A 24,293-nucleotide genomic window follows, 5' to 3' on the forward strand; every position below is an offset into this window, starting at 1 on the left:
GGAGGGGGACGGGGAAAAGGGAAAAGGGAAAGGTGAGAAGAAAGGGCACCCAAAATTCCAAGGAGAAAGTGGTCCAGCTGCTGGGTTCAGAGTCCCAGGGATGGAGGTTGTTCAGAAGGGATCAGATCTGCAACTGAGAAGCAGAGAGATAATTAGCCATGGCAGGAAGGAAAATGACCTCAAAGGTAACTCAAACTAAGTTCCAGAAGCCCCATCCCACCTCACTTATCTATGGCATCAGAAAAAAATGATTGGAAATAAATCAAACCAGAAAGTGCACATCCCCAAATTATATTATATTGGAGTAGAGGGGGAAACACACACACACACACAGCCTTCCATTGAATTGTTATTAATTTTTATGGTTGTGGGCCCAAGGATAAAGATAAGAGAGGTGAGTCCTCCAGTCCAATAACAAGCTAGATGCTTCGTATACTAAAGCCACAGCTGGCTGAGTCACCATCAAAGCCAACCATGATGAAAGGAGGTCTAAGTGCTGATGCTCAGGTCTGTGGAAACTGCATCTGGCTGGCTTCTTGCACAACTTCCCTCTCACATGTGAAGAACAGTCTGCAAAGCTGAACACAACCCTGGGCTGCCTGGGCCAATCTCTCCATCCCCTCAGAAGAAGAACTTCTGGACCATTCTTCCTTTATTATCTTTCACTATGAATTATTTTAATCAGGCACAAGTCTTGTCTTTATTTCTTAAAATAAACAAATGCAAAGCTTAGGTGAAGGCTTGTAAAAGGAAAACAAAAAGAGTTCAGTGAGAAATTACTTCTAATGCTGTGATTAATGCAAAACAAATGCTAAAAATGTCTCCAACACAGAAGTTATTTAATCATTATCAATCATTTAGATAAAAATAGTCACCCGAGACAGTTTTAATTCCCTTCCTAGACCTTAAATAAAGTGCCGTATGTCTACATGACAACAAAAAAGAGAGGGGAGAGAGGGAGCATTTCACAGGCCTCTGGAAGTGCCAGGAATCCCCCCAGGATTTTTTATTCTGCCTTCCTCTTCACCAAACCATCATAGGATCAGCTAAACTATCCTTCACCCTTATTCACTCCATGTCCCATTATTCTCAATTTCATATTCATCATTTTTAAAGCTCAAAAGAAAGCCCAAATGCTCATTCTCAAGAGAAAAACCTCAAGCCCTGGGGCCGCCCTCAACTTCAAGACATCATCTCCTTCTACCCCTGGCTGTAGGTAAGATTACATCCAAGCCTTCACAAATGTCTGAACAGTCAGCAGAAGGCATTACAGCATACCTTAGGCTGCTACCTTTGAACCCATCAATTTAAGGAACTGACCAGCAAATGTGCCCACCAGAAAACGCCAAAAATGCCTGCAAACATACATTCAGAACAGCCAAGAACTGGAAACCGAACGGGTACTTCCTCCCACTGGAATCAGTACATTTTCAGCTGACGCCCTGTGAGGAAGACAGCCAGCAAGGCAGCAGGGCTTCAACATGGACCCTGCTCCCCAGAGAAGCCCAGGAACATACTCAGCTCCTGGAAACTGCGCAGCCCCACAGAAAGACACGTTTACAACTGCTTCCACTTAGGGGAAAACCCAATGAATGCAGCACTTCTGCAAGAGAAGTGGCTGCCTGGTGAGAGCATGAGGCTCCTTCCCAAAGTTGTCAAGCAAACACTGGACTGCCACCTGTGCCCCATGCTACAAAAGGGACCAAGTCCCCACTTAGGAGCAGAGGAGGGTAGTTAGACCAGATGACACTATGTTTCCTTTACTTGTGAGATTCTTGTCTCATCTAGACTGATCTGCCTACCTGCCCAAAACCTTACATAGGTTTTAAAAAGTCATATTCAAGTCAACATTCATTGAGGCCTCTCTTACTAGTGTCAGGTAACACACTGCTGTTGGAGGCATCAAGATGCCTGAGAACCTGTCCCTATTTACCTCTACTGAGCAAAAAACCATACAAATTGGTAGCCATGTTTCTTACGGCAACAGTGTTCAGTGGTTTACTCCCTCTGGCAGGAATCTCCAGTGTTACATTTTAATTCCCTGGTACCTACCAGTAAAGCGTCCTTTGGTCAGAGCAAAAGCTGAGGTATATTCTCCATAAAATTTCCTAAACTAAATCTATTTGGACCTTTGAACCAGAGTAGGTCAATAGCTACTGCAGGTTCTGTGATGAGAGAAAAGAAAGTAAATTCTAAACTTTAGAGGAATAGATAGGAGTACGAAGTGGATAAATTATCTATATTGAGAAAGTATCTTCCCTTTAAAAAATGACTCACTTCACAGTTTCTTATATTTAGTAGTATAAATCATTAACTAATTAATATAGAAGACAAAGTTCCAAAACTTGAAACTCAAATAGTAAGAGATCCACAAAAAATGAATATTCAAGGGCTTCCCTGGTGGCGCAGTGGTTGGGAGTTCGCCTGCCGATGCAGGGGACGTGGGTTCGTGCCCTGGTCCAGGAGGATCCCACGTGCTGCGCAGCAGCTGGGCCCGTGAGCCACAGCCGCTGGGCCTGCGCGTCCAGAGCCTGTACTCCACAACGGGAGAGGCCACGGCAGCGAGGGGCCCGCGTACCGCAAAAAAAAAAAAAAAAAAAAAAAAAAGAATATTCAACAATTTTTTTTCAGTTCTCCTCCAGTCAAGATCCTAAGATACACAATTTAAATACAATCTCTTTCCTCAAGGAGGTTACACTCTTGAAGAACGATTTGAAAAACAAAACAGATTTTTATATAAGGGATAGAAACAAAGGGAAGAGAAAGGGTTTTCCACTTGGGCAAGGTGTAGACTGATAGATAGGAAACTACACAGGAAGTCCTCAAGAGAGCATAGGATATGGCTCTGACCTTGAGGGGCTTCAATAAGTGGAGTGGGAAGGAAGACATGGCAAACAGAAGGAACAGCATGAGGCAAGGCCTGGGCAGGAGCACACAGGGTTATGTTCAGGAAAGAGAAAGCTGAGGTTTGGCTAGGAGGTGTGGTACAATGTGGTGACTGGTAAGAGGTATAGCTGGAGATAAAAGGTTACAGCCAGATCATGGACATCACTGAATGGCACGCTAATGAGCTGGATTTTATCTTAAAGGTAATGGGAAGCCATTTAAGTAGGGGATGTCAGTAGGGAAGGGGTATTATTAAAGTTATGCTTTAGAAAGATAATTCCGGCATGTGGTGTGAGGGCTGAATTAAGGGAACCTGATATTAGAGGCAGGGGGACCATAAAGAGGCTCGGCTGAAATTCAATTCTTGTTGCATGAGGACAAACCAGGGCAGCGCAAGTATAAAAACTAGAGATGAAACAGTAATGCAGTTTCAAATAATCCCATCCAGGAGCACATCAATTCCAGATTTTCCCTACTGGTTTACCTTAAGAATTCAGTCTTAGGGCTCATTAGCCAACAAGCTGCATTCCCTATCAAGTCACACCAGTCTCCACAGTGGCATTACACACACACAGAGTTCTTTCTGCCTTGATATTTTTGTAGAATATTTTCTTATACCTTCTTCCAACCATGCAGGTGATGCCTGCCATACAACTGGTATTCTCCAAATGTTTGTTGCATGAAGGAATGAATGAGCAAATGAACAAACAGATCCCAAGCCTTCCCACATTTCAAGGTCATGCCCAAGTCTTCACTTCTCCATGGCAACATACTGCAAACTCTGGACCACAGCACTCACTCCTTGGCCTGACTTAACACTGCTCACAGCTGCAGAGCTTGTAACTAAATACTAGTCATACACTGTCTTCTCATTGTTTCAGTACACAACTCTTATTTTCCTTACTCTATTGCAATTCATGCTCAAGCTGAGACCAACTGTAACTGTACAACACTTACATTTGCTTCAGCACCCAGCGCAGGATGGGCACATGGAGGACTTCATGGAGTTCTTTCTGAATGAAAATGAATTAGCCCCTGACAGCTCATCAAAGTCCTGTGGTTCAAACTACTCCAACTGTAGCTCCACCCAGGCAGGCGGCCCCTGCACAGTTCACTGTCTATGCCCCTCATGACCACATGCAAGAGAGACACTTTCAAAAGTAAAGAGCAAAGAAACATAACCCATTTGTTTACTTCACAAGTACACAAGGCTGTTGTTCTCCTTTTGCCTTCTCCCAGCACGTACCTACCACCCCAAATACACAGTTCCATTTTTTGGTGCATCAGAGAGACCACTGTGAGTCCTCTTGTGGCACTACTGCCAACGTGTCCTGTGAGTACACGCACACGTTCACTCAACGCACTCACAGGGGAGGGTGAAAACAAGAGCAAGGTGAAAACGGTTTGCCTTGTCACATTCCAGCAGCCAGCAATGACTCCAGAGGGGGCAGCGCACAATGGACACTCTGTACTGGCTCAGGCTTTCAGGCCAACAAAAGTTAACCCTTCTGTGGCTGTTTGCAGGACTTGAAATGAGAGGAGCAGCATAGGAACAATAATGCTTGCTTAGGAAATGACCACTCAGCAGGTTCCAGGAGAATAGAGGGGAGAGGAGAGGGGCTGTGATGTGCTTGGGAAAGAACACTGAGAGAGCAGTCCAAAGACTAGGCCTGCCTTTCACTGACCGTGAGATGCTAGACAAGTCACTCTAAGTCCCTTACTCCATACTTATCCCAGCAATGAACTGAGCAGGGCCAAGGTCTGTTCCATACTCAAGATTGTGTGATTATACACTGCACAGCCATAGACCAAAGTGGGTAGTGTGAGCCTACAGAATTATTTGCCTGAGGGCCCAGGGGAATCCTGCTTGGCTCCATGTGCTTCATGACCCAAATAAGTCCCAGGGAGTAAGTACATCCTCTCTCCTCCATGATCTACAAAATGGAAGTATTTTTCCTAGTCTAGAACACATTTACTACCTGCAGCCTTGAGGGAACTCTTACTAATCCTGGAACTTGGTGGAAATGCAAATTCTCAGGCCCCACCTATGGTGGGGCCCAGCACTCTGGCTGGTACCAAGGCCTCCAGGCAGTTCTGATGGGCTTAGGCTTTGCCTATGTGCTTACCCTTACCAACTGACTTGACCAAAGAGCACTACTGCTCTATGTTTAAAGGGAATTCTCCCTTACAGTTTTACTTTCAGTCTCTTAAGAACAGACATCAGTGGCATTTTATTCATCTATGCAATCCCAATGCCTAGCACAGTACCCAGTGCATAATGGGCACTCAAGAAATGTTGGTTGACTGAATTAATAAATAAACAAACTAGCTTGGGCTGGGCTTCCCAGCATCATCCACCTCTCCCATCTGCTTTGCTTCCAGGGCACATTCAGGCCATCATCACCCTGACCACTGCTTTCCAAAGTGTCAACATGGTGGAACCAATACAGCCCTTGGCATATATAACAGGAGTCAAAAGATGCGGATTCTGGACCTAGCTCTGCCACTTAGGAGCCCTCATAAGCCCTCTTTCAGCCTTGGTGTCTCATCAATGAAATGAGAAAAAATGTCTTCCTGGTCTTCCTCATTAGGTTATAGTTTTTATCTCTTTTATTTTTTTTCTAATGGAACTATATGCTTCTTGTAAATTTTTTTTTAATAGCAAATGCACCTCATAAGGTCTTAAAGGCAAACAATGACAAATATAGGAAGAGTTTGCTGCCTCATTCCTGACCTTTCCCAAACTCCCCCCCAAACTCCTCATCCTCAGTCCTACCTCAGCTCCTTACTCTGCAGACCCCATAAGGCTGGACACTTCTCTCATCTTTACATGTAGAAGACACTGAGCTGCCTATACAATCCTCAGGTCAGAACCTTTTCCCTTAAAACTCTGTAGAATGTCTTCTAGCATTTGCAGTAACAGAAGAGAAAATGGAAGCCAGCCTGCTTTTGTTTCCTTTGTCGGTAACTTGTTTCATGCTTTTCTAATTGCAGATTTTTTTTTCACTGTAATAGAATTTTATTAATGACAAAATGAGTAGTGTGGATGTCACTTCTTTTATTTTTCCTGGAATATAGTGTGTCTTTTGGATCTGTAGTGCAGGTTATTTCTAGTTCAGAACCGTTCCCCTCAATTATTCCTTTAGTTATTTCTTCTATTCAGTGGTTCTGGCTTCTAATTTTTTTCCTGTAACCTCAGTTTAGAATTCTCATCTCTGTTCTCCATTTCTCTCATTCTCTCTCTCACTGTTTTTTGCATTGTGGGAGAGCATTCCTTAATCTAAGGTCCATAACACCAATTTAATTCTGTCTTCCATCCTCCCTTTGCCTTTATTGACTTCACTGTGGATGTTTAATTTTGCAATTGCACATTTTGTATCCCTGGAATCTAACCTTATTCATCCTTCTTTCTGTTAATTCTGATGCTTTTTCATCTCAGCATTCTCTCTCCTTGTTACTTTATGTTCCTTTTCCACCGGGGGTCATGCCTCTTCCTGTTGCAGATGTCTGGCAGCTATCTAAAATTCTTATTTTGCTATTGTAGTAAATAATATCACAATACTGTTCTTTTTTCCTTGTTCTGAGTGTTTCTCGCCTAAGGTCTTGTGTTTGATTAGTTCTCTTCACTCATGCTCTGAGGAAAAAGCCATGCAGGGCAGTCTTGTCTATAGAGAAAGCACTAGACTGCTACCTTCCATCCATCCATCCATCCTGAAGTCAGTCAAGTCCTTCTCTCAGAGCTATCACTATTATCAGTGATCTGGTCACCTCAGTTCCTAGTGAATAGTAACAGTGGTATGTTGGGGCTCATGAGAGCCCACCCATGTGAGTCTCATCCCAGGTCCACTTTCTGTGGTGTCAAGTTGATAGCTTGAAAATTGGCTATGGTAGGAGTGTTTACACCACAAGAATCAGCAAACTTAACAAATCAGGGCTTAGAAAAAATCAAGAGAACAGGGTGTTAAGCATTTACACAACTGATAGCAGACATCTACCTACTACTCTTTTGTGTGACTAAAAGGGGATTCTTCTGTCAGATTCTTTGCAACTCTGAGCAGCTGAAATCCACAATGTGCACTGTCACATAGACTCTTTATGTCTACCTCAGAACTTTCCTTGAGGAAACATCTCTGCCCAGAAGTCAACGACTCCTCGCAAACCTCCCTCCTCCAGTCTTGCCCATTTGTTCTCTGAAAGCTGTAGACTTTGAGAATATGTATAATGATGTTAGGGAGAAGACAGTCTTTGGTTGTTTTATTAAAGTTGTCTGTGCAGTAGATCTGATGACTGCCTATTTTTCTTATTGACAGAAATTTGAGTTTCTGATCTTAGGGGGACAAACTGTGTAAAAGGATGGAGTGTAAGCCTACCTGGCAACAGATAGCAAAGCAGCTGCATCTTCAACTTAGGCTCATTGGCTACGGTTATAAGAAATCCCTTCTCAGATTCTGGCAAGAGACTGACCATCTGTCTGATTTTGGCTTTGGGGTGGTTGAGCGTTCATCTCCCTATATGTCTTCTGAGGTATTTAGGTGGGGAGTCAGAAGTGGCCTTTTCCTCTTGGGGGACTTTATATGTGTCTGGGATCCTCTTCTGCTCCCTCAAGTTAACACCTCTTCATTACTCAGGCCCAGGTCAAAGGGTACTTCCTGAGCTTCACAAACCACATCAGGACTCCCTGTTTTGTGCCATTAGAGCATAGAGCTTTTCTTTCCTAGCACTTACTATATTTTATAATTAATACTTGTACTACTCTTGGTTTCAACTCTGCCTGCCCCACTAAATGGGAAGCCCTTGAGGGTACATGCTGTGTTTGTTTAGCTAACCATGGAACCCCAGGGCCCGGCACAGCTCCTGATCCATGGATCCAAATTATTCACTGTGTGAATGCTGAGTGAGAGGCTGTGTCAAAGACCTGCCAGGTGCCATTTGACTCAGATGCCCATGACTCGGAATGTTGTGTCTCTAAAGTCCACATGCTGCAGAAGCATACAGAGTAAAAGCTCCATAAACACGGATAAAGTGATCAAGCAACCCAACCCTCACCAGCTCTCAATCAGCGAGGGCAAAGGCAGCTCTGCCACAGCTCTCTGACCCTGCAAACACACCAGTGGTCTCCAGCAGAGAATGAAGAGCAGACTCAGTGGCTTTTTTATATTACATACCTGTGTGGCACATTCCTGATCACAGTTCACCTCCTCCAAGCAGCCTTCTCTGAGTCCTACACCCGCCACATTCCCCAGCAGCATCTGTTGAGTGGCAGCTCCCCCAAATCCCACTGATTTGCTTAACTTCATATAATTCCCTAATTCTTCTGGCTGGCCCATCCTTTCTTCTTTCTCTACCTGGTTACCTCTAAGTCATCCTTCAAGAATTGGGTCAAGTTTCACTTCCTTCATGAAGACTGGCTGGGCCTTCCTTTTCTCCTCCTTTCCCCTTGTGTGTACACATGTATACACACACATTTATACACACTCACACTCACAGGTGGTCTTGCTCTCACTTCCCTGGGCATTCTGCTATCAAAGCATTTGGCAAACTGTATTGCAGTGTTAACAGCTGGGTTTTAAGTGGGTCTCTGCCACAGTTCTGAAGACAGTGAACACACTCAGTAAGTGTCCAACAGCAAGTGTCCAAGCCATGTTTCCCCTTGAAAGGAGGAACGGAAGTAGCACTGATTTAATGTCGCAGGTTTACATTACTTAACCTCTCTTTTCCGTTTAGTAGTAGTGTTCTTGGAAATTACATTTAAACCGTTCAAGTTTCATTTGGAAATTGGGTAATAATCCTACCTCAAGGGCTGTTTTGAGAAGTAATTGAAGATTAAATAAGATATTTATGAAAGATCATGTTGGGATCACCTTAGTGGGCATTCAAAACTTTTGGTAAATTTCATTTACTCCTGTAGTCTGTGTCACCCACACTGGCTTTTGGCTAAATGTTGCCTTTTCTTTGCAGATCCCAAGTAAAGCCCGAGAGTTGGGCGTTGGAGACCAACCTCCTCCACCTCCCTTTACAATGGGAAGCACAAACAAGTAGTTTAATTTGTACCTACTAACGTGAGTGTTTTGATGATGTTTGACTATCGCTTTCTTCTTCTACCCAGTTTGTCTTGTGGAGGAAATAAGACTTAGTTCAGCCATGAATTCCAGGCTCAATTCCCTGCTCTGCCATTCGGAGCTGGGTGAACTTAGGCAAGTTCTTTTTTCTCCCTGGGTCTCCCCATCCTCATTTGTAGAACACGGGAGGTGATGAGGTGAACTCTGTGGCCCTCCAGCTCTGACCTTCTCAGGTGCTGAGCCCTCTCTCCTCAACTTGATGACCAGAAGCCCTTCAAAGACAGAGCTGGTACCTTATACCTCTGCATAGGTTTTACTGGTTCTGCAGGTCTACTTGGCTGAACCTAACATAAAACTAAGAATCAGTCCCTATGCTCAGGGATCTCCATGACACGGAGAGAAGCAGAATCAAATTCCCAGGCCTGAGGCCGAGAGCACACTGTTAACCAACAGTTCCAGTTCTAGCAGCAAGAACAGTGCCTCCTCTGGGAACCAATAACACAACACAACAGCACAAGCCCTGGGTCTTCGGCCCCGGGGAGAGGTCTCCACAGCACTGGCTAGGCCAATCCTCAAGTTTACAGATGGAGCTCTGGTTTTGGCATATTACCTGTTGCCTGCATTTTTCCACTCAGTCAAGAAAAGCACACACTTGTAGTGTGAGAGGGGGTTAAATACTACAAATGGCCTCTACAGCCATTATCAATTTAATCCAAACAACAGCCCTGTGATGCAGAAGACCCATCCTCATTTTAAAGATGTGGAAATGTAAATGTAAATGTCCAGGAAGGCAAATAATTTGCTCAAGGGCACACGCTACCTGTGCCAGAGCCACAGTCAAATTCAGGCTTATATGATATTCCAAAGTCTGTGCTTTTACTTTTAGATCATGATGTCTCTAAAACACAAAGTGATCCCAGCTTTTGGCCAAACGCTCCTAACTACTTCTATACATAGGAGCTCTAAAACCAGTTTGCCATCTGACTTGCCACATCACTTAAATTCTCTGGGCATCAGTTTTCTCATCGGCCTCCTAATCTCTTCACAGACTCTTCCAAGGAAAAAAGTAAATAATATATGCAGAATAGCACCTGAATAGGTTAAATATGTAGGGTTGGCCTGTAAGAAATAACTGTGATCATAATACTTCTTGTCCAAGTATATTAAAGAAGATCCACATGGTAAAGAAAATGATCCTAACTTTGAAGAGGGAAATAGTATATAATAAGTGCTTTAAGTTTATTCTTTGATTTAACCCTGAGATGTACCCATTTTACAGATAAGAAAACTGCAATTGAGGTATTTGTTGAAATCACAGAGGTAGTTCTGTCTGACTCCAACTGTCATTTGCTTTCCATTGAACCATAATGCCACCAGTCTTTAAATATCCAGCATTAGTAGTCACTTAAACTCTGATCCTCCACCGTACCACGTGTAAACTGGGATGAAAATGGTAGACTTATCTGAGGGCAATGCAGCTAAACTGAATAATCAAACAGATAATAAATTCCCTAGTCATTCTTTCAAGGCCCTTTAATTTTTACCCCACTACCTGTTCAGTCTTAATTCAAATTCCTTGACTTCTCAACCATCCGATTCAGCAATCACTTTGCTTATTGTCATTTGAATGTAAAGTGTAATCTGACACTTTCATGTTTGTGCTTCTGCCACAAAGGAGATGCTAGGCATACCAGAGAGTAAACAAATACTGGCTCCATTTCCTGTCCTTTGTGATATTTCTCCTTCAGCTTTCGTGCATGGTCTTTTAAATATTGCATTGTTACTTGAAACTTCAATCTCCAATTATGCTTTAAACTCCTGGAAATGAGTACCTGTATCACAGAGCTTCTTTGTTTCCCAGAATGGCTGATCCCCATTCTGAATGTTTATATGTAGTTTTATTTTTGTCCTAAAGGTGCCTCTTTTGGACACCAGACTGAAGAGTTGGTGGCTGACAGGACTAGTAGTGGGAAGGACAGTCAGATGTCAGAATTCTCTCCAGTATGGCATGCGTGGAAGTGTTCCTCACACCTACCCTCCTCACATTCTGAAAACTCCAGTCATGGCTCCCATCTCAGCTCAGGGGAGATGTAGCCTTGGCCTATTCCTCACGGGACCCCATCCTGTCTGTTTTGCTGACTGACACTCCACAGAGCCCTACATGACTGTCCTCTGTCGCTGCTCCTCCACTGGTTTTCATGAGTTCTCATGGAGTCTTCCATCAGATTGAGAACAGAGACAACCTCCTCTCTATCTCTTGAGGTCCCCACAGCACCATCAGAGTCTATCATACTCATGTTTAAATGTGAATGAGCAAACCAAGTTTGCTGAATCAGAAGGTTGAAAAGTTGAGGAGTTTGAATGAAAACTCTGGACAGCTAAGACTGGGCCCAACTTAGCCCTGAATTTTGTCCTTCGCACTGCTGTCAGGAAACCTCAGACCAGCAAGATGCCTGCTATGGGTGACCTGTGCCTCAATATCAGCCAGCTGGACCTTCTGCATCAAGGCCTCCCTGCTCCTACCAGATGCAGTACATGTTCATGATTAGCATTCGTTTCCTTGTGGCAATTCCAAATTCACATTCAAACTCTGTCCCATCTCTGCTACTGTACCCACCAAGTATGTCCCCTTGTTTCAGTTCCACCATCAACCCCAAAACCACCTCCTCCTTGAAGCCTTCCCTGACTGCACTTTATGCCTGATCAACCAAATAGCATAATTCCACGTAGATCATGCTCCCACTTTGGCTTCAGACGGATGCTTTCCTTTCGAGCTAAGCCTGTCTCTCCAGATATACTGTCCATTCTCCAAGGGCAAAAGCCATGTCTCATACCAGACCTTTCTCACCCAACAGTGCCAAGAACAATGGAACAAATTGCAATGCTGAGACCTTAATAAACATATGTGGATCCAAAAACTGACTGTAATCAAGCTCTGGAGTACAAAATAATGAACAGAGAGAAGGCCCACAGGGCTTTCACATCAAATCATCCTTTTTAGTCACCATTATGAATCAATACTTTAAAAAAAAAATCAAAGCTCTCATTGCTCGAATAACAATAGGTCACAGACATACCACCCAACAACTGCAAGGGACTTGCCACCCAGATTTCATTATTTTGCTACAAGCACAACTGTGCCCCAATTGCCTCTAATGAGAGTTCTCAGGCCACTGCATTGAATTCATCAAATTCAGCATCTCCAGCAACTACATCTTTCCAGGCCCAAGTTCAAACCCCAAGCAGTTTCTTTCCACTGACAGAACTCTCAATCTTTGGCAGATAAAAGGAATAAAGAAGAAATTGCTTTTTACGGAGTTAGGCTAATTGAGTTCCTTGCCTTTTTTTTTTTTCTATTCCAAGTCCTAGAGTAAAAGTAATTGCAGCATCTCAGTAGCTTGTAGAGCCTTGCTCTTCCTAAATACTCAAGCAGTGTGCTCCTAGGTGACTCAGAATGCCCTCTGAACTCAGGTCAAAACCCAGCTTTCCTGATTCCACCCCAACCCTAATCTCAGAGGCCTCTTGCTTTGGACAAACTGCAGGTCACTCGCTTTCATCCCAAAATGCATACAAACCAACTCACTAATTGTTATTGAACACAGGCCATGAAAGGGCAGACTCTGCTGTGGGGACTGAGCAGACATCCCGGGAGCACAGGCACAGCCCTAGCCTTCATGCCCAACAGAATCTACACAAGAAAACAATGCCTAGCCCCCGAGATCCATGAGGTCCGAAAGTAACCATGGCAGAGATTCCAAATGCCTACTGGGCACAGGAAGCAGTAGCAAAGCCCAGATAGGGAATATAGTCTAGATATTCCAGAAGCCGTCTTTGTCTGCTTCATTCCCGTTGTCTCAACTCAGTCATTTCACCAAAGGGGGCCAGTTTTCAAAAGATGTAGAGGATCAATCCTTTTCTTCCTTCCACATTATTCACTACAGTACTTCTTCACACTTAGCTCACCATCCCCTCCTCTCCTTTCCGTGTCCCCAAGTCTGGCTCTTTGGTGCTCACTAGGGAGTTTCTCCTGGTCCCAGTTCCCCTTCTGAAGGTAACTCTCATCCACAGCAAACACTTAGCAAAGTTCACTGATCCTCAGTGGGAGTGGTGTGAACAGTTGTTGGGGTGCCAGGAGTTCTGAGCTTTAAGAAACCTTTAAAATTCCCAGGACACTTCTACCTATAGAGTCACAGAATTTCAGAAGGGGCCCTCCCTCCACATCAATCCAAACTCTTTCTCTTTACCATGGCTCAAGCTAAGGAGCAGAAAGGCAGTGCAGCTTGTCCTATACCATGTGCTGACGGGGAGCCAGCCCAGCCTGCATCCTGCCTCTCAGAAGCCTGTCCCTGGAACTTTCCCCTCTGAGTGCATTTCTCTGCTCAGCCTTCTTTTCCACTGCAGCCAGGCGCACTCAGTCACCGAGGAGTGGGAAGCACTTGGACTTAAGTAACAAAGAAGATTGCATGGTTAAGTGCCAAAATGAGTGTGGTGGACAAAAAAATGCAATTGGAATTTTCAGAGAAAGTCAAGAGCTATGTGTGCGAGAGGGGCGAGGAGGCTCTAGTAGGTACTTAATAAATATTTTGATGATTGAATGAATGAGTGAATCAGTGACTGATAGGATGTAACATGCAGTAAAACATTAACTCTTAGGCTTTGAGGGAGAAAAGGAGAGTGGGCGATTGCCCCTGAAAGATAGCCAAAAGTATGAAAAGCCGTTGACATAAGTACTTATTATTCACTTTGTCTAAGAGGTCCTCGTTGTGTTGCTTCACCATGCAGAGCTTTAGTGTATCTTAAACAACATTCACTTTTAATATTCTACCTCTGCATAAATTCTGTGATTTACTCATGCAACAGAAATCATTCATAAGTAGGGCTTTGTGGGGCAAACTTGGCCCCATCCTTCAAGGACTCACAGCCTGGAGAGGTGAGTGACAATGAAGAACAAAGCAGCACGTGCCAGATGCCCGGCAAGTACTTTAGTCCTGAAGGGCTCTGGAGAAGGCAGTGAAGAGCTAAGAGCTGGTCAGGTGTCCGAAGAGGTAGACACTTTGGCTAAAAGGGACCAATAGGGACACCTTCCAGAGAGGAGTCGTTGATACAGAAGGAGCAGAGGTGTGGAGGTGGACAAGTGTACATAGTGCCCAGGGTCAGCAAGGAAATCAGTCTGATGGGAGCAGAGGCCTGTGCGTGCTGCATAAAACGGGGTTCACCCGAGAGTGCTGCAAGGTGCCTGGTACAGGCTGCTGGACAGGGCGAGCCAGGAATCGTGGGAAAGAGAAAGAGGAGCAATACAGAAGAGTCAGACAGCAAATGGACTGTGAAGAACTTCCCTGATTCGAGAGGACTTGCTGGGTTTGTCGGGACAGATGCAATCTTGCTCTCAGTTCTGTTCTTTAGAGAGGGTACAAATTCTGTCTTGAATATCATTTCTCAGCCACTGTGGCTCCCTGATGAAAACTCTCCCCCTCGCACTCGCCACCCATTACCTCTCCTATCTGTGTGTCTCCATGTCTTTTTCTTTCTCCTTCTCATTCTTAACTCAAAGAGCATTTCCTGAGCACCAATACATCCTTGAGTCAAAATTGCATACTATCTGAGACTCTGAGTCTCAGATGTATATGTAAAGTAGGCGTCCAACAATTCAACTGATTTAAAAATACATATACTGTACACACTTTTTTCCCCCTTTGGTCAACTCAGGAGCACAAAACAACTATTCCCTGACTGTCTTAGAACACAAGGGGCCTCTACAGGCATTTCTGGTCAAGCCAAGAGGTTATTAACCTCCAAGCAATGGTGACAATAATCCCAGACATCAGTTTCCAGGAGGCAGTGTGGAAATCCTCTCAGAGTTCAATTACTGAAATTAGCTGGTATTATTTAATCTGCAGAACCCCTATGTAGTAGTCAGGGTAAGCATATTTTATCCCTATTTTACTGATTAGTTTACTGAGGCTCAAAGAGGTTAAATAACTTTCCAGGGACATTTAGCTGGGAAATAGTAGGGACAGGATCCAAAGCAGATCTTGTCACTTCAGGTGTGATGCTCTTCACACTTTAACAGAGCCATCTGGTCCCATGTGGGCCACCAACTTGTATCATTTCAGCAAGTCAGCACATCAATGGCCTCATCTTCTGAAAGGGGATAAAATGCTTAGTAAGCCTCCCTCTTTAGAAAATCAAGGGGGCAGATGTGGTATAAAGATGTTTTTGAAAAGAAAAAAGTGCCATGCATATAAAAAGGAGTATGTTTTGATAGGAAAAGATAAGTTGGGTCAAAGAAACATTTTTCCAAGCTGGCAAAGTTCTGAAACTCTTATCTGCTCTCCATTCATCCCCTCTCCCTTCCCAGCACTTGGAAAGGTAGAAGCCTCTGCCTGCCTGGGGGTTAGCTCAGCTGGCTTTGCCTGTAATTATTTCTCATGGATCTGCAGATCACAATCCATCATTAGCTCCTGGGGAGGGGTAGCTGCTTCCTCCCAAGAGATCCTGTGGACTTCAGGGCTGCTCACATTCTCCATTTGACCCTGGCATTATTTGCTCTGAACTGGATAGGAAGTCAACTGCAGGTTTCCACACCAAAGGCCATTAAAAAAATAATGTTTCCTCAACCTTAGATGGTACTCTCTAAGGGGATAAAAAACCAACTCTGAAAGGGAAGCTGTTCTGACCCGACTCTGAAAATTCCAGATGTGAAATGTAAGGGCCACTAAGTTGGACTCAGTTATCTAAGGTCACCAGTTTCCCCAAAAACTTCATATTGCCCCAACCTAGTATGTCTAAGGAGGCATGAGAATCTAGTAGTAGGCTAAGTGAAAATGGAAATAAATACTTAGAGCCAAACAAGAATGTAAGTTGGCATCTTTCCCCTGCATTTATGAAGTAGTACACTCTGCGGGCAACTTGGTGTTTACTTTTCTACACTTAACAAGCCTTTGGCTGCCCAAAGTGTCTGCAACTTCATGGAGAGTTTGTGAAACACCAGGGTTTCCTTTAGAAACAACCCTAAATGAAGCTCACACCTATGGCAATAGGTCTGATGGCTGTACTCCTTATTCAATCCTGACCCAAAACATTTTGGGAAGCTCGCCAGGTTTCACAATATACCATAGGATAGCAATGGAATTGGACTGTTTTGCTCACTTCTTCACAGCAACCCAAGGACCAGGCATAGTGATGTGTGGCCAGGACTCTATGAGCCTCCTTTTCTCAGGGCAGTGCTGCCACCCCTCCAGGACAAGAGCAGCCTCTTGTCTCCACCTCCACCCCCAAATAGACCTCTCGCACACAGTGGGTCTCTAAGCAAACTCGGTAACGTTATCTCATTTTTTAAGGCACTGCAACTTCTTACAATGTTAATGTGTTAATAATAATTTACCCCATTCTTCTGGCAGGAGCAAAACTGAAGCAACTTGAAATGCCATCAGCAAAAAATTATTTATTTCCCATTCCTGAGCAGTGAAGAAAACAAGGTTTTGTTTGGCCAGGTCCACTCTTGATAGCTATCTGGTTTCAATTAAAACTTCAAGTCTCCAAGGGAAAAACTGGCATTCTGGGCCGCTGAGGCCCAGCCAAGTTTCAGTGTCTCTACAAGATTTCAGAAAGGATGTTCCATCCAGCCAGCCACCTCTCATCTTCCTCCTTTTGCATATCATATAGAAGCTTCAGAGCAGAGACTAAAGTACAACTAAAAATAATGACCAGGTTGAAAGAACTCTGCCCTCCTAGAGATACATTTTTTGTGCCAGAGAAGTATTGATTCCGCTCCTAATGGAATTGAAAGTCAAGATAACAGCAGAAATGGAATCAAGAATCCAGAGGAAAGTGCCTACCTATTTATTTCTTCTTCAGCAAACTCCTGCCTCTCCCCACTGACCATTTTCAACTAAACTTTCTACAGAGATTCCAAGCACTGTTCTCTCTTTGCCCCCAGCCCTCATTTAGGTCAGGTGATTTACAAACTAGCTTGCCATGAATAATAAATGCACTCACAGGACCAGAAGCCCTCGTGGCACCACCAAAGGGGCTCCTTGGTTCACTCAGGTACACCCCTAGGACTCCCCTGTGTGAACTCCAGAACTGGGCCTGCCAGCAGTGCCTTCCTATGGGATGTTCTGATGTTAACATACGAAAGATTGGATTACACTCCTTCACTTGCCTACCCCATTCGTGAACATATAAGGCAGTTGATATTTTCTCCCAGGCTCTGAGTGGCCCCCTTCGGAACCACATCACTGCCTCTCAGCCACTCCTCCTTATGTTCACTACAAGCCATCCCATCCCCCACCTCCAATTTGTTTATTCCAGTGACACATCTATTTTCCCTGCTAAGGTAGACAAGTCTGTTTCCCTCCTCTGGCTCCCAATAGCATTCACTCACCACCTCCTCCCCCCAGCCCCGCTCAGGTTACTATAGTGGCTAGCAGCTCCCAGAGCCCAGCTCTAACACCAATTCAACTTCCAAAGACTAAGACTTTTATTTCCTTAATGGGGGAGGGGAGATGGTGTGCAAAGCAGCACTTTCTGAGTACCTGGTCTCCTATCTTCTCAGGCTACGTATACCCTGGAGTTTGCAAACTTTGCAAAAAAGAGTATGGTGTTTAACCATACTCTTCTGATCTGTCCTGAAGCCCTTCTTTGGTAGCAGGCAAAGCAATTAAGTACAGAGGAAAATACTGCATCTTCAGCTTAACTGAAACCTGGGACTTCCAAGTCAGGGCAAAAGATATCACTCCTCCCTCCACTAGTCTTGGGATGGCAGAAACCACAGAAAGCAGGAGAAAGGGGAGGGAGTGACCTGGGATTGTAAACTGGCTACATTTTAAAGTGCTACAAACTTTCTCCTCCCTCACAGGCCCCTGGACAGCTGGCTCCGCCTCCCTATCCCAGCCAGACAACATCCAACTGGGGTGTGTGAGGATAACTCTCCCAGACCATCCTGGTCTGGCCCCAGTGTTGCAGATGTGGCCTGCATAGAACACCCTTCCTCTCCTCTCCACGTCCTTCTTTCCCAAACGACTCCTGCCCCTCCAAAACACACGAGTGTGTGTGTGCACACATACACACACGTTTTGAGGATAAGGATGGATTAGGAAGGGCACATCTGATTTACCTGTGTAAACTACAGGAGGGTAAAAGATGGGGCAGGACTGCCAGATAGTTTTGGCAATAGCGACTTTATGAAGTTAGTTTTTGCATAAAACTACAGGAAAAGAAGAAAAACAGGATGAAGAGTAAAGGAATGAAAAGGAAGAGAATAACAAATAATGTAAGAGGAAAATAAGTAATATTAGTATCTCCATAAATACCATAGACTCCAACTAACTTTAGGAAAAAAGATGTGGATAGTGATGAAGGGGACGGGGAAGCTTGGAAGGAAAAGTAGCTGTGGTAGAATTCCAAAATAAACTGCCCTGTCGGAGGAGAGCTTCTGCAGGGATACAGAGAAACACAAATTGGCCTTTTAGCATTAGATGTCAACCATGAGATTATCAGGACAGTTTATTTGAAGCGGAAACGAATCGGAAATCCTTCCCTGAACAGTCCTCCTAGACCAACATACACACCCTCAGAACCCATAGAGACACACATAAAGAATAAATGCAGCATCAGGGGGCAATAAGAACCCGCTCCCCACACTCCCAGCACCTCTAGCCTCATCTCATACTTCCAACTGCACAACTTTCCGATCTCCAAAGAAAATACTTCCAGTTGGATCCTATTTCAGAATTGTAACTGGTGTGGGTTGTGATAGGAGGGGTGTGTGCAGCCTGTAGGGGATGGGGACTGGAAGACAGCATTTCGTTAGTTCCTTATTTTTGTAGAGCCAGCATGCTCTACCGATCAGAAATTGCTATTACCCAACAATGCTTCCATCACAAATACACACCAAAAACAGCATCAGCGTTATCACCATCTTGCTAAAGATCTGCCCAGTCCAGTTTACCTGACTTTGTCTCTGTGGAACTTCTACAGTATTTTAGTCAAAGAGATAATCGTTTGAAAGACAAAAACAATAAATCGATACTGAAGTGTTCCCTTTCAAGAGTTATTTCCCACTGGAAACCACCGAACGGGGAAGCCTGTCGTTAATTCCCAAGACCACGGCTCCTCTAGAAACACACACAATGCGTGCTTTCAAAAAAGGCATTCGTCTGCTTTTAAGGGAATTCCTGTCTTTTCAGAGTCCCCAAACCGGAGAGCACGAGAAAGAGACTCAGATCCATTGATTAAGATTTTAAGAAAAAGACTAACACAGAGCCACGACGCAAGCACACACCAACCTTAGCCGGCTGGACCACTTCTTCCCTGTTCTTCTTTCTATTAACGACACGTTAGATTCTGATACATTCCCCCCCACCCCCCCAAAAAAATCTAACTAGATACAATGTAGCTCTCTAGCTCCACTTAACCTGCAAGTTACAAAGAGAGAGAGAAAAAAATATCCTGCCGCCTTCCCACCCCTTTCCCTCCCCCCTCCCCCTCTCTAGTCCACTCCGCCAACGCCAAACCCGCCAGCCCCGGCAGTCAGCGGCCGGACTGAGGGAGGGTGCAAAAGGCGTGGGGAGGGAGAAGGCCGGGGTCGGGGGCGGTGGGGGGGGATCAGATTAGGCCAAACTCAATAAGGTCCCAGACCTCCAGCCCAACGCCGCCACCAACGAGTCACTTCAAATGAGCCAGCATCTCTGCCCACCGCCGGCGGGCCGTAATCGCGCCCATCCTCGGCAGCCTCGCCGGGACCGGCATCCCGCCCCTTCGGCCCGGTCTCCCCCTTCCCATCGGTGCAAAGTCAAAGCCCCGGCGAGGCAGCTTTAACTTTTTCATGCAGGGAACACACACCGCCCCCGACCCCGAGCGTGCGGCGGCCCGCGGCGTGGCTGGAGGCTGGGCGCCGGGCTCCCGGGCCAAGGTCGCCGCGCGTGCTCACCCACGTCCCGGCGACTCCGGCTCCGCTGGCCCCGGCGCTCGCTCAGATCCCGGCTCCCGTCGCTCGCCCGAGCCCCCGAAGGTGCTGCTGCGGCAACTCCATGGCGATGAGCATCTGTCACACGGCGAGCCGCGGGCTGGCCACCCTCGCTCGGGGGGCGCCGGGGCCCCCGGGCGCCCGGAGGCGGAGGCGAGCGGCGGGCGCCCCGGCCGGCCCCGCGCTTCCCGCCCGGCGCTGCCGCCTGCGCCGCGCCACCGATTTACGGAGAGAGATATCAAGGGGGAAAATGGCGTCTCCGGAGCCCGAGGAGTCCTGGAGTAATCACATTCACACACACACGCCCGCACGCACACACTCGCACACCGCGCGCCGCGGGCCTGTCTAATTTTAGCAGGAGCCCCCCCACCCCCCAAATTATATATATCCCAGTCTCTCCAATCAATGCTATTTTTTTTTCTTTTCTTCAAAGGATGGATTGGAGCCTTAAAAAATGTTGCCGGGTTCGGGCTCGCAGGAGGCGGCGCGCGGAGGGCGAGGGCGCTTTTGCTGAGCTGTGCAGTTCGGTCCGCGGCGCCCGGCGGCCCAGCCCGCCAGCCTGTCCGCCCGCGGTCGCTAGTGCTGCCGCCGCCGCCGCCGCCGCCGCTCCATGGCCGCGCCCGACCCGCGCCCCCGCCGCGTCCCCTCGCCACCCGCCCGCGTCCCCGGCGAGCGCTGGAGTGGGGTCGGGCCCGAGTGGCTGCCTCCCGCGCCCTCTCCCGAGTCCCGGAGTCCTAGTGAAAGGAAGGGGGAGGGCGCGGGCGGGGGAGGGGGAGGATCGGAGCGGCAGCGCGGCGGAGCCGAACGGGGACAGCCACCCCGCGATCTGCCTCGGAGGGGATGCGGGAACCCACACCGCTCGAACAGCCGATCGGGGGCCGCTTCCCCGACTTGAGCCGGGGGAGGCACAGCCAGTAACAGGCGAGCGACCTCTCCCTTCACCCTCCTGCGGTGAATTTCTGTGAATTTCGATCAATTGGAGGGAGTGGGGCTTGTGCCCGGGGAGAAGGAAAACACTTCGTGGAGGCGGACCGGGGACCCCTCGCCGCCCTCGCGCCCCTCCCGCTCCCCTACGCCCTCGAGGCCCAGTGGCTCTGCGCGCCGGAGTCCGCCGCGGAGACTGGGCTGCCGCGGGGACCGCCGCGGGCTCGGCACCGGCTCCCGGGCTCAACACTGCCACTATCTGACACAACAGGAGCAGTGTTGGGGGAACTGCGCGCCGAGGCGCGAGATGTGATAGGCTCTGAAACTGGGTGCATTTTTTTTAACCTGGTAATTACATTTCAGGGGGTTATATTTTTGTTAAGCGACATGTATGCATTCAGATGCTTATGTGCATTTTCTCGTTATTCACCAAAATTCGACAGTTGATGAGGGGAAAGACACTGAGAGATGACGTTGGCATGCAATTCTCTATTAAGGATGGTGAAAAGAGTAAGGTGGAATGTCTTCAGTTCATACAAAATATAGTGGTATTTTAATCTCTTTGACTATTTGTATTGGGGCTGCAAAAGTGGACCTATTCAGGCCACTCAGTTGCAACCCCAGGCAACTGAGGAATGTAACCCCTCAGGGGTGTTTCTACATTATAGGACAGATAGGGATTCAGGAAGGTTTGCAAGTGGTTTTGCTTAAAGACCTTGTGTAGAGTTTACTCAGAACTCGGATTGTGAGAGAACTCCTGCTTACCACGTTTTATATTGAGAGTTCTGGGACTTTGGATTGAGGAATGATTCGGTAGTGATTGGGAATGACCCCCACCAACCACATCAGCCACTGAAGACCTGGGTCGCCTGCTCGTGTGAATTGTCACAGAGCTTCTTCACTCTCATCACTCTTTTCACAGGAACGATGTAATGAAGTACAGCAACGGAGACTGGCTCTGAGGACCCCGTAACTCCCATGTTGGTCCATGTCCCTGGATCAGGTTCAGTCTGATTCTGAAAAGATCACTGCCCTCTGACCAAAGTGCCCTTGCTGTCTTCTTTTTTTCAGAGAAATGTTCTGATTGGCCAAAAACGTTTCCTCTGTTACTCATCACTGCAAGACCTCTGTTAGAGCAATGTTTCAATAGGTCTTCTCTTACCCCTATACTGGAGTACTGTTTTTATTAGTGGGAAGGTAATGCTTAATTAGAAAAGAAAATCAGCAGGACATATGAACTGATAATAGAAATAAAGATCTAGGCACAAAATTTGATGTCAAAAACAAAGATTCTGTGCGATCAGATGACCTTTGCCTGATTCCTTCTGTACCTAGATTTCTGAAATCCTATACCAAAGCCCACAGAGGACTAAGATAGCATGTGGGTTTTTGCCTACACTTTCCAAATGGAGAAACTGAGCTCCAGAAATCAGAAGGGTGTGCCCATGAGCATATGGCTGGCTGGTGTCATCTGAGCCAGAACTAAAGCTTGTTGCCCAAGTCTTTTCCCTTCTTAACCTTAGCATATTTACAGGGTCTTCCATCCTGTGTTGTGTTTCTTTGAAGAGCAGCTCAGAGAGCACATGGCATATTAAAAATTCACTATAATAGATGGTAAGTCTACAGCATTATGGTGCAGTAAAAGTTTACCTGAGAGATCACTTAGTCAAACCCCATCATTTTAAAATTGAGGAAACAGAGACAGAGATGCAGTGGACTGCTCCAAGTCATTAAATTAAGGCAAAGCCATAAACAGACTCTATGTCCTGTGACTTCTCAGTCAATGTTCCTTCCATACATGTAGCCCATTTTTTGATCATGAGGGTGAGAGGAGGGGAAGGAAAGGGGGGTCTTCTCACTCTTTGTTTTATATAGCTGTATATAAAGCACACATACATATGCACATATATATATGTATATCTACATATACTAATATGCATTACATATACTGTATTTTGGATATATTTTAAATTTTAAGCATATAATAACATTAATAATATAATAATATAATTTTTGTATATAATAATAAGGGATTCCTGAAAAAACTAAAACCACACCCCTGAACAATATGTTTATTGATGGAATGGTACCTGTATTCAAATCCTAGCTAAATATCACAGGAATTCTTTTTTTTTTTTTTTTTTTTTTTTTCGGTACGCGGGCCTCTCACTGCTGTGACCTCTCCTGTTGCGGAGCACAGGCTCCGGATGACGCAGGCTCAGGGGCCATGGCTCCCGGGCCTAGCTGCTCTGCGGCATGTGGGATCTTCCCGGACCGGGGCACAAACCCGTGTCCCCTGCATCGGCAGGCGGACTCTCAACCACCACGCCACCAGAGAAGCTCCACAGGAATTCTTATCTTCTTTCCCTGGTAGGCCACTTTTTGGTTATCTGAGAACCAGATCCTAAAACACAGAAAGTCCGAAACTGGTAAAGAAGTTGGTCTGAAAATTAGTGCCATGCAATTTTAAGATACCTATTCCCAATGCCCCAGGATCCTTGAGAAAATAAAGGGGCAATCTGAGCAGCTGACGGGAATACACACAACACACATCTCTTAGTCCTACAGTCTCCAATGTCAGCATCTTGCAGTCACTCAGCAAATAATTATGTAGCATGAATTATACCAGACAAGATGGTAGCAACTAGAGATTCAAACTCAGAATTCACAACCCAGTGGTAGAGACTGACATGCAAACTTCTAACTACATCTAATATATGGAAATATCAGAAAGGAGATGTTTACAAAGTACACAGAGCACAGATGCAGAAATAGTAGAAGGGTGAAGTCATAAACCATATCTTCTTGAGAACTGCTGCACATTTATTACGGGTTGGGTTGGCCAAAAATTTCCTTCTGTTTTAAGGTAAAAATAAGAGACGCACTTTTCATTTTCACCAAGAACTTTATTGAACAACGTATTCGCCATTTTGTTCCACTACCTTCTGCCATTTTTCAGGCAACTTTATAATTCCATCTTCCCAAAATCTTTTTATCTTTTTGAGCAAAGAACTCTTCCAGGTGCCTTTCACAATCTTCCAGGAAATTGAAATTTTTCCATTAAGAGAATTTTGTAAAGATCAAAATAAATAGAAATCTGAAGGTACAATGTCTGGTGAATATGGCAGATGAGTCAGAACTTCCCAGCCAAGTTGTAACAGTTTTTGCCTGGTCATCAAAGAAACATGCAATCTTGCATTATCCTGATGGAAGATTATGTGTTTTCTGTTGAGTAATTCTGGACGCCTTTCATCCAGTGCTGCTTTCAGTTGGTCTAAATGGGAGCAGTACTTGTTGGAATTAATTGTTTGGTTTTCTGGAAGGAGCTCATAATAGAGGACTCCCTTCCAATCCAATCATATACACAACATCACTTTCTTTGAATGAAGACTGGCCTGTGGTGTGGTTGGTGGTGGTTCATTTCACTTGCCCCACAATCTCTTCCGTTCCACATT

At 45.7% G+C, this 24,293-nt stretch overlaps 1 protein-coding gene across 1 annotated transcript; it reads right to left on the reverse strand.

The window, feature by feature from the left end:
- Positions 1-31: 31 nt before the first annotated feature.
- LOC309970942 (uncharacterized protein) lies at positions 32-21,319 on the reverse strand (the record flags this gene model as incomplete). The annotated part of the gene is made up of 3 exons (XM_082853711.1): positions 32-133; positions 19,879-20,648; positions 21,269-21,319. The coding sequence occupies 3 exons, from the start codon at positions 21,317-21,319 to the stop codon at positions 112-114; spliced, it is 843 nt and encodes a 280-aa protein (XP_082709837.1). The 3' UTR covers positions 32-111.
- Positions 21,320-24,293: the final 2,974 nt, after the last annotated feature.

This window comes from Leucopleurus acutus, assembly GCF_964270905.1.
Source record: "Leucopleurus acutus genome assembly, chromosome: 13".
Taxonomy (NCBI): Eukaryota; Metazoa; Chordata; class Mammalia; order Artiodactyla; family Delphinidae; genus Leucopleurus; species Leucopleurus acutus.